Raw genomic sequence first — 11,099 nt, forward strand, 5'->3', positions numbered from 1 at the left:
AGAAAAGTCTCTGCAAGCATTATCTGCATGATGATCACCCACAGACGACATCGAATCGGTGGTTTCGGTCACCAAGACAGCACCCGGGATATGCTGCTGATTGTCTAGCTCTCTCCTGCTTTCATGATTCCTTCTTCCTTTAACCTCACGGTTCAAATTCTGTGAGAGATCATTCGCACTTACTGCCCTTGCATGGTTCCACTGCACATCACCTAAGGTTGCGCTCATTGACATTTTACTACATTCTTGCTCAAGATCCTCCAAGCTGGGATTTACTGAATTCTGATGAGATCGGAGAATCTTATGCGGAGTTGAGCATACCTTTATGTCGTCAGCAGTAAGATGTCGTCTAGATATTTGAAAGACCAACACAAGCAGTAACATATTATTTCTTCTCTTCTGGTACTAGATAATCCTATCAACTTGGAGGGTTTCACTTTGCATGTCCAGACCCGGAACCAGTTATTATCCATGAAAAGAAATATTAAAAGTAGCGCTAAAAATGAAAATAGTTAGTGACATAAGCTTACTACTACACACTGCAGTTTACAAGAAAGGCAACAGTACTGATAATTACTTGACTTAAAGACTGATGTGGAAGTCCATGATAATTATGAAATTAATAACAGGAACTTTCAGAAACATTTGTCTCCTGATTTTTCTATTTACCAAATCCATCTTTAAAAAAAAAATCAAGCTGAATGAGGCTACAAAGCTAGTGGTACTCAAGCCCATAAACTATCCCATGAAGAGATAATTCCTTTTGTTGTACATGATCATTGTATTAAAGATAGGAAAAAAATTATAAAGAAATGCGTAGCTAAAAATTGCATCATGATGCACAGAGGTCGCAAGAAAATGAAAGTAAACCATACAATGGCCATTGTTGCCATTGCAACCATCACCATAGGATTTAGTTGTGAGAGGCGCTTCTGTTTTTGGTTCTTTCTTCCTTTTTTTTTCCTTCTTCGTCCACTGTTGGCTACAATGGCCATTGTTGCCATTGCAACCATCACCATAGGATGAGCCGAGCTGGATGCTGGCCGTCGTCGCCGACCATCTTGAGGTCTCTTTCATCAGATCAAAAGCAAGGCCTCCTACCTTGTTATCTATATTTCTCTTTTTTTTCCGCTCATCAAAAGGGGTGCTTCTTTTATTTTTTGCTGACTCGCTTGTAGAAGGAGCTACTACGGTATGATGAAACATTAAATAAATACGGAAATAATGCACATATTAGATCATGCACAGCACTCTTGGAAGGAGATTTTAAATTAGTGCCAATGCCATGACTTCTAAAATAATAAAGCACCACCATGACAATTAATATATTAAAAGTGAAGAAACCCTAGATGTAGCAGCATGTGAATGCTCCATGCCATGACAAAGGAGAAAGCTCAATTATGTACAACTTAGGGAAACCCCAAAACAGCAACCATAAACAAATATCTCTGATTCTTTAGAGCCGTAACCTAAAAAACTGCACATTGGCTCTAGTCATTTTGCTGATAGTCCATTCTAATTATAGTAAGAGCATATTAAGTATATAGCCGGTCAAAATACAAAACTGCCACAGAAAAATTTTAGAAAACTCAGCACTATAGACAACAACATTAATTGCAAGAAAAACAAAATCAGAAACAAAAACAAAAAATGTCAACAACGACTGGGCATTACGATGGAACTACATAATCTCATCATTGTCAGTCCACTGCGCCTTGGCATTTATGTTGGAACTACATAAGAAAGCTCATCATCGTCAATCCACCACTCCGATAAGACAACCGCAAGAAAAATTATGCAAAGGCAATAGATGAAATGGAGAGCAGCTCTACCACATATACTCCTTTTGCGTGGCATTTGACTTTCATTTCTGCCTTCACAATCTGATCCAGAAAAGTCTCTGCAAGCACTATCTGCATGACGATCACCCACAGACGACACCGAGTCAGTGGTTTCTGTCACCAAGACAACACCCAGGATATGCTACTGATTGTCCAGCTCTCTCCTGCTTTCATGATTCCTTCTTCCTTTAACCTCACGGTTCAAATTCTGTGAGAGATCCTTCGCACTTACTGCCCTTGCATGGTTCCACTGCACCTCACCTAAGGCTGTGCTCATTGACATCTTACTACATTCTTGCTCAAGGTCCTCCAATCTGGGATTTACTGAATTCTGATGAGATCGGAGAATCTTATGCGGAGTTGAGCATACCTTTATGTCGTCAGCAGTAAGATATCGTCTAGATATCTGAAAGACCAACACAAGCAGTAACATATTATTTCTTCTCTTCTGGTACTAGATAATCCTATCAACTTGCAGGGTTTCACTTTGCATGTCCAGACCCAGAACTAGTTATTATCCATGAAAAAAAATATTAAAAGTAGCGCTAAAAATGAAAATAGTTAGTGATATAAGCTTACTACTGCACACTGCAGTTTACAAGAAAGGCAACAGTACTGATAATTACTTGATTTAAAGACTGATGTGGAAGTCCATGATAATTATGAAATTAATAACAGGAACTTTCAGAAACATTTGTCTCCTGATTTTTCTATTTACCAAATCCATCTTTAAAAAAAAAATCAAGCTGAATGGGACTACAAAGCTAGTGGTACTCAAGCCCATAAACTATCCCATGAAGAGATAATTCCTTTTGTTGTACATGATCATTGTATTAAAGATAGGAAAAAAAATTATAAAGAAATGCGTAGCTAAAAATTGCATCATGATACATAGAGGTTGCAAGAAAATGAAAGTAAACCATACAATGGCCATTGTTGCCATTACAACCATCACCATAGGATTTAGTTGTGAGAGGCTCTTCTGTTTTTAGTTCTTTCTTCCTTTTTTTTCCTTCTTCATCCACTGTTGGCCACAATGGCCACCGTTGCCATTGCAACCGTCACCATAGGATGAGCCGAGTTGGATGCCAGCCATCGTCGCCGACCATCTTGAGGTCTCTTTCATCAGATCAAAAGCAAGGCCTCCTACCTTGTTATCTATGTTTCTCTTTTTTTTCCGCTCATCAAAAGGGGTGCCTCTATTTTTTTTTGCTGACTCGCTTGTAGAAGGAGCTACTAGGGTATGAAGAAACATTAGATAAATAAGTAAATAATGCACATATTAGATCATGCACAGCACTCTTGGTAGTAGATTTTAAATTAGTGCCAATGCCATGACTTCTAAATAATAAACCCCCACCATAACAATTAATATATTAAAAGTGAAGAAACCCTAGATGTAGCGGCATGTCAATGCTCCATGACATGACAAAGGAGAAAGCTCAATCATGTACAACTCAGGGAAACCCCAAAACAGCAACCATATACAAATATCTCTGATTCTTTAGAGCTGTAACCTAAAAACTGCATGTTAGCTCTAGTCATTTTGCTGATAGTCTATTCTAATTATAGTAAGAGCATATTATGTATATAGCCAGTCAAAACACAAAACTGTCATAGGAAAATTTTAGAAAACTCAGCATTATGCACAACAACATTAATTGCAAGAAAAACAAAATCAGAAACAAAAACAAAAAATGTCAACAACGACTGGGCATTACGATGGATCTACATAATCTCATCATTGTCAGTCCACCGTGCCTTGGCATTTATGTTGGAACTACATAAGAAGGCTCATCATCATCAATCCACCACTCTGATAAGACAACCGCAAGAAAAATTATGCAAAGGCAACAGATAAAATGGAGAGCAGTTCTACCACATATACTCCTTTTGCGTGGCATTCGACTTTCATTTCTGCCTTCACAATCTGATCCGAAAAAGTCTCTGCAAGCACTATCTGCATGATGATCACCCACAGACGACGCCGAGTCAGTGGTTTCTGTCACCAAGACAGCACCCAGGATATGCTGCTGATTGTCCAACTCTCTCCTGCTTTCATGATTCCTTCTTCCTTTAACCTCACGGTTCAAATTCTGTGAGAGATCATTCGCACTTACTGCCCTTGTATGGTTCCACTGCACCTCACCTAAGGCTGTGCTCATTGACATCTTGCTACATTCTTGCTCAAGATCCTCCAAGCTGGGATTTACTGAATTCTGATGAGATCGGAGAATCTTATGCGGAGTTGAGCATACCTTTATGTCGTCAGCAGTAAGATATCGTCTAGATATATGAAAGGCCAACACAAGCAGTAACATATTATTTCTTCTCTTCTGGTACTAGATAATCCTATCAACTTGCAGGGTTTCACTTTGCATGTCCAGACCCGGAACCAGTTATTATCCATGAAAAGAAATATTAAAAGTAGCGCTTAAAATGAAAATAGTTAGTGATATAAGCTTACTACTACACACTGCAGTTTACAAGAAAGGCAACAGTACTGATAATTACTTGACTTAAAGACTGATGTGGAAGTCCATGATAATTATGAAATTAATAACAGGAACTTTCAGAAACATTTGTCTCTTGATTTTTCTATTTACCAAATCCATCTTTAAAAAAAAAATCTAGCTGAATGAAACTACAAAGCCAGTGGTACTCAAGTCCATAAACTATCCCATGAAGAGATAATTCCTTTTGTTGTACATGATCATTGTATTAAAGATAGGAAAAAAATTATAAAGAAATACGTAGCTAAAAATTGCATCATGATACAAAGAGGTCGCAAGAAAATGAAAGTAAACCATACAATGGCCATTGTTGCCATTGCAACCATCACCATAGGATTTAGTTGTGAGAGGCTCTTCTGTTTTTGGTTCTTTCTTCCTTTTTTTTTCCTTCTTCATCCACTGTTGGCCACAATGGCCATTGTTGCCATTGCAACCATCACGATAGGATGAGCCGAGCTGGATGCTGGCCATCGTCGCCAACCATCTTGTGGTCTTTTTCATCAGATCAAAAGCAAGGCCTCCTACCTTGTTATCTATGTTTCTCTTTTTTTTCCGCTCATCAAAAGGGGTGCTTCTTTTATTTTTTGCTGACTCGCTTGTAGAAGGAGCTACTAGGGTATGAAGAAACATTAGATAAATAAGGAAATAATGCACATATTAGATCATGCACAGCACTCTTGGAAGGAGATTTTAAATTAGTGCCAATGCCATGACTTCTAAAACAATAAACCACTACCATGACAATTAATATATTAAAAGTGAAGAAACCCTAGATGTAGCAGCATGTCAATGCTCCATGCCATGACAAAGGAGAAAGCTCAATCATGTACAACTTTGGAAAACCCCAAAACAGCAACCATAAACAAATATCTCTAATTCTTTAGAGCCGTAACCTAAAAAATTGCACATTGGCTCTAGTCATTTTGTTGATAGTCTATTCTAATTATAGTAAGAGCATATTATGTATATAGCCAGTCAAAATACAAAACTGTCACAGAAAAATTTTAGAAAACTCAGCATTATAGACAACAACATTAATTGTAAGAAAAACAAAATCAGAAACAAAAACAAAAAATGTCAACAACGACTGGGCATTACGATGGAACTACATAATCTCATCATTATTAGTCCACCACGCCTTGGCATTTATGCTAGAACTACATAAGAAAGCTCATCATCATCAATCCACCACTCCGATAAGACAACCGCAAGAAAAATTATGCAAAGGCAACAGATGAAATGGAGAGCGGCTCTACCACATATACTCCTTTTGCGTGGCATTCGACTATCAATTCTGCCTTCACAATCTGATCTGGAAAAGTCTTTGCAAGCACTATCTGCATGATGATCACCCACAGACAACACCGAGCCAGTGGTTTCTGTCACCAAGACAGCACCCAGGATATGCTGTTGATTGTCCAGCTCTCTCCTGCTTTCATGATTCCTTCTTCCTTTAACCTCACGGTTCAAATTCTGTGAGAGATCCTTCGCACTTACTGCCCTTGCATGGTTCCACTGCACCTCACATAAGGCTGTGCTCATTCGCATCTTACTACATTCTTGCTCAAGGTCCTCCAATCTGGGATTTACTGAATTCTGATGAGATCGGAGAATCTTATGCGGAGTTAAGCATACCTTTATGTCGTCAGCAGTAAGATATCGTCTAGATATCTGAAAGACCAACACAAGCAGTAACATATTATTTCTTCTCTTCTGGTACTAGATAATCCTATCAACTTACAGGGTTTCACTTTGCATGTCTAGGCCCAGAACCCGTTATTGTCTATGAAAAGAAATATTAAAAGTAGCGCTTAAAATGAAAATAGTTAGTGACATAAGCTTACTACTACACACTGCAGTTTGCAAGAAAGGCAACAGTACTGATAATTACTTGACTTAAAGACTGATGTGGAAGTCCATGATAATTATGAAATTAATAACAGGAACTTTCAGAAACATTTGTCTCCTGATTTTTCTATGTACCAAATTCATCTTTAAAAAAAAAAATCTAGCTGAATGAACCTACAAAGCTAGTGGTACTCAAGCCCATAAACTATCCCATGAAGAGCTAATTCCTTTTGTTGTACATGATCATTGTATTAAAGATAGGAAAAAAATTATAAAGAAATGTGTAGCTAAAAATTGCATTATGATACACAGAGGTCGCAAGAAAATGAAAGTAAACCATACAATGCAACCATCACCATAGGATTTAATTGTGAGAGGCTCTTCTGTTTTTGGTTCTTTCTTCCTTTTTTTTTCCTTCTTCGTCCACTATTGGCCACAATGGCCATTGCAACCATCACCATAGGATGAGCCGAGCTGGATGCTGGCCATCGTCGCCGACCATCTTGAGGTCTTTTTCATCACATCAAAAGCAAGGCCTCCTACCTTGTTATCTATGTTTCTCTCTTTTTTTTTGCTCATCAGAAGGGGTGCTTCTTTTTTTTTTGTTGACTTGCTTGTAGGAGGAGCTACTAGGGTATGAAGAAAAATTAGATAAATAAGGAAATAATGTACATATTAGATCATGCACAGCACTCTTGGAAGGAGATTTTAAATTAGTGCCAATGCCATAACTTCTAAAATAATAAACCACCACCATGACAATTAATTTATTAAAAGTGAAGAAACCCTAGATGTAGCAATGTCAATGCTCCATGCCATGACAAAGGAGAAAGCTCAATCATGTACAACTCAGGGAAACCCCAAAACAGCAACCATATACAAATATCTCTGATTCTTTAGAGCTGTAACCTAAAAACTGCACATTAGCTCTAGTCATTTTGTTGATAGCCTATTCTAATTATAGTTAGAGCATATTATGTATATAGCCAGTCAAAATACAAAACTGTCATAGAAAAATTTTAGAAAACTCAGCATTATGCACAACAACATTAATTGCAAGAAAAACAAAATCAGAAACAAAAACAAAAAATGTCAACAACGACTGGGCATTACGATGGAACTACATAATCTCATCATTGTCAGTCCACCGTGCCTTGGCATTTATGTTGGAACTACATAAGAAGGCTCATCATCATCAATCCACCACTCTGATAAGACAACCGCAAGAAAAATTATGCAAAGGCAACAGATAAAATGGAGAGCAGCTCTACCACATATACTCCTTTTGCGTGGCATTCGACTTTCATTTCTGCCTTCACAATCTGATCCGAAAAAGTCTCTGCAAGCACTATCTGCATGATGATCACCCACAGAGGACGCCGAGTCAGTGGTTTCTGTCACCAAGACATCACCCAGGATATGCTGCTGATTGTCCAACTCTCTCCTGCTTTCATGATTCCTTCTTCCTTTAACCTCACGGTTCAAATTCTGTGAGAGATCATTCGCACTTATTGCCCTTGCATGGTTCCACTGCACCTCACCTAAGGCTGTGCTCATTGACATCTTACTACATTCTTGCTCAAGGTCCTCCAAGCTGGGATTTACTGAATTCTGATGAGATCGGAGAATCTTATGCGGAGTTGAGCATACCTTTATGTCGTCAGCAGTAAGATATCGTCTAGATACCTGAAAGACCAACACAAGCAGTAACATATTATTTCTTCTCTTCTGGTACTAGATAATCCTATGAACTTGCAGGGTTTCACTTTGCATGTCTAGACCCAGAACCAGTTATTATCCATGAAAAGAAATATTAAAAGTAGCGCTTAAAATGAAAATAGTTAGCGACATAAGCTTACTACTGCACACTACAGTTTACAAGAAAGGCAACAGTACTAATAATTACTTGACTTAAAAACTGATGTGGAAGTCCATGATAATTATGAAATTAATAACAGGAATTTTCAGAAACATTTGTCTCCTGATTTTTCTATTTACCAAATCCATCTTTAAAAAAAAAATCTAGCTGAATGAAACTACAAAGCTAGTGGTACTCAAGCCCATAAACTATCCCATGAAGAGATAATTCCTTTTGTTGTGCATGATCATTGTATTAAAGATAGGAAAAAAATTATAAAGAAATGCGTAGCTAAAAATTGCATCATGATACACAGAGGTCGCAAGAAAATTGAAGTAAACCATACAATGGTTCAAATGCACATCCAACAATCAAATACAGCATCATTATAAATAAGCATATTCAGAATACGAATTCTGAAAAAATAAAGCATATTAAAATCCATGAAACTCGGAACATATACCTGAGGACTGGGAGTAATGGCTCTTGTTTCCAAATATGTGATGCTGGGCCGGGCAACTTCAGACAATGTCTCTGAGTGCTCTTTGTGTGTCTCACTTAGCCCTCCATTTTTAGACTGCTCAAAATGAATTACTGAACTACCACGACTGGAGCCAGCCTTGCAAAGGCAGCCATCTTTCAATGTCCTGCCCACGACACCAAAGTCACCACTCCACGACCTTCTTTTGTCATGTCTAGCACACACAAAGTCACAAGATGATTGCTCAACTGGGAATAATGAATCCACAAAAGCATCATAATCAACAAAAGAAACAGCAGTTTGTGACTCGGGCGTGGGAACTTCAGGAGAACCAGCACCCCTCTTGACTATATGATCTTTGGCTGCCCATAACTTTCCCCCATTGTTTCTCCTATCAAAATCTAAACCAATGATTGGATTAGGAGAGACTTCATATCTAGATCCTTTCTTTGCAGCTATTGTCTTAGCAGTCTGTAATGCCTCGAAAGCTGCACCTCTGACATTCAGCATATGATCCCTCTGGCATTTCCCCATGACATCAACAATGTTTGGAATTTCTGAAAAAATGCTCCTCGAATCGACATACTTCATCAAGATATTAATCATCTGAATGGCTGATAACCTTACCCGAGAATCGCTATCTTTAACACCAGCACACAAAATCTGTAAGCCAGATCTCACGAGAGACCTTGCATAAGCCTCAACTATCAGAGCATTGTCCTTCAGTAGAGCCACAGCCAATGACAAATGAGAACTCGTCTGAGTCTGCTTCTCCTCAAGAGCCCCAGCAACTTTTAGGCAGACTTCATTCACCAATTCATCCGATGCAAACTGCCAGTTATCGGACCCCACAAAAGCCTTCAGGCATAGAGCCACCCCGGAGGCGACACTCTCCTGGGGACCCATCAGACAATCAGAGAGCGGCTTGCAGAGGGAGGAAACAATCCTCCTCTTCTCATCATCCGGCATGGAATGATCGATACCATACCGAGCAATTGCAGAAACGACTTTGGAGCATGCCTGCTGGAGGGCGAAAGATCCAGCGCTCGAAAGCAATGTCTGTATGATCATCGACATGATGCTGTCAATATGTGGCACCATGCCGCGGCCATGGACCCTTGCAAGAACCTCAAACAGGGATACCCTGCACTCGCCGAAGGATGAGCCCGGCTCCTTGGTTTCACAGATTTGAGCAAGAAAGAGGGGGATGGTTCTAGAGTCCAGATCCTTGACATAAGATTCTAAAGCCTTCATGGCGGCCCTGCGACTGTCCGGGTCCTTGTCGAGGTTTTCGAGCTCCTCACGGAGCACCAGAATTAGATTTCTACCCATCAGAGGCACTGAAAACATCAAAAAAAAGAACCGCAAGAATAGTCAAGAATTCCAAGAGAATCGATCCCTTCCCGGTTGGATTCAGTAGAACGATAAAAGAAAACTCAAGCTAATAAGAGAAGGAAGACAGGGTCAGAAGAATTAGGTCATCAAGAAGCGGCTATTGAAAAGTTCTCTCACTATTGCGGCGATCAAAGAGTTAGCAGAAGAATTTAAATCGTGATAAAAATAAGATGATTTTGGGCAAATTCTTTTGAAATGGGATCTAAAAACTTCAACAAAAAAAGGAGGTCTACAATTTTATTCCCTACAATCGATCTGCTGGAAAGTTTAAAAAGAATAGAAACCTATCTCGATATAAGCAGAAGTGATTACAATCAAAAGGAAAGTAAAAATATGCAAGAAACCGATCGAAAAAAGACGAACCTGATCGGGAGAGTGAGAAGCTTTCGGCTGTGTTCGCTTTTTCTTTCTTTGCTCTGCTTCGACTGATGAACCAAAGAGCGGAGAAGAGATGGATCTTTCTTGGCTAACCATGTATGTACGTAAGGATTCGAAAGAGGGGAGCCGATTTTCACCAAAAAAAAAGAGGGGAGCCGAAAAATCCGGAGGCGAGAAGATTCGGAGGGCTTGTAAGAATTAGGTAGGGTTTTAAGTGTACAGAAAAGGGCGGAGTTTTTTTCCTTCTTTCCTTCTTTCTTTTTCCAGGCAGGCTGGATGGAGATAACTTCTCCAGCGCTACTTTATGAAATAGTAACGCATTTTACTTTTCATTATTATAATTATTATATTTCAAAAATTATTAGTTAAAGATGATATTTTAACAGACTAGTAATAAAGCATAATATATATATATATATATATATATATATATATATATATATATGAGCGGCTATTATTGGTAAGAACCGCCAAAGCAAAAAAAAAAAAAAAAAAAAAAACTAATAGTATAGATTAGCTGCTGAAATATCATACTCTTGATATAATTAAGGTTAAGTTTTGTTACAGCTAACAAATTACTATGAATTTATATGATGGAGATGAAGGACTCTTTCTTATACATAAAATGATGAAAAGTTTTAATAAAATTATAGCATGGTTAAAATCTTGAAAAAGAAATCTAATCATGGTTAGTAAAAATTGAAATTAAGAAGATATAGGTGTGTTTATATAGCATGGAATCCAAACATTTGCCCTATAGCATGCTTTATAGGGCCAAACTAGCA

At 38.4% G+C, this 11,099-nt stretch overlaps 1 protein-coding gene across 1 annotated transcript; it reads right to left on the reverse strand.

Moving 5' to 3' along the window:
• Positions 1-7,211: 7,211 nt before the first annotated feature.
• Positions 7,212-10,592, reverse strand: LOC103697398 (protein SINE1-like). Its single transcript, XM_008779247.6, has 3 exons — positions 10,300-10,592; positions 8,524-9,881; positions 7,212-7,888 (listed from the first exon to the last, which is right to left on the reverse strand). The coding sequence occupies exons 2-3, from the start codon at positions 9,871-9,873 to the stop codon at positions 7,364-7,366; spliced, it is 1,875 nt and encodes a 624-aa protein (XP_008777469.4). The 5' UTR covers positions 9,874-9,881; positions 10,300-10,592; the 3' UTR covers positions 7,212-7,363.
• Between the last annotated feature and the right edge of the window lie 507 nt (positions 10,593-11,099).

This window comes from Phoenix dactylifera, chromosome 9 (genome assembly GCF_051530095.1).
Source record: "Phoenix dactylifera cultivar Ajwa chromosome 9, Ajwa_hap1_PhDact_Kaust_v1.1, whole genome shotgun sequence".
Classification (NCBI taxonomy): domain Eukaryota; kingdom Viridiplantae; phylum Streptophyta; class Magnoliopsida; order Arecales; family Arecaceae; genus Phoenix; species Phoenix dactylifera.

What these genes read in the sequence shown, in the direction of transcription:
- LOC103697398 (XM_008779247.6), bottom strand. Translation starts at nt 9,873, where the DNA reads ATGGGTAGAAATCTAATTCTGGTGCTCCGTGAGGAGCTCGAAAACCTC. An exon ending in CCATTACTCCCAGTCCTCAG is followed by an intron (nt 7,889 to 8,523) that starts GTATATGTTCCG and finishes TTGGTCTTTCAG; the next exon opens with GTATCTAGACGATATCTTAC.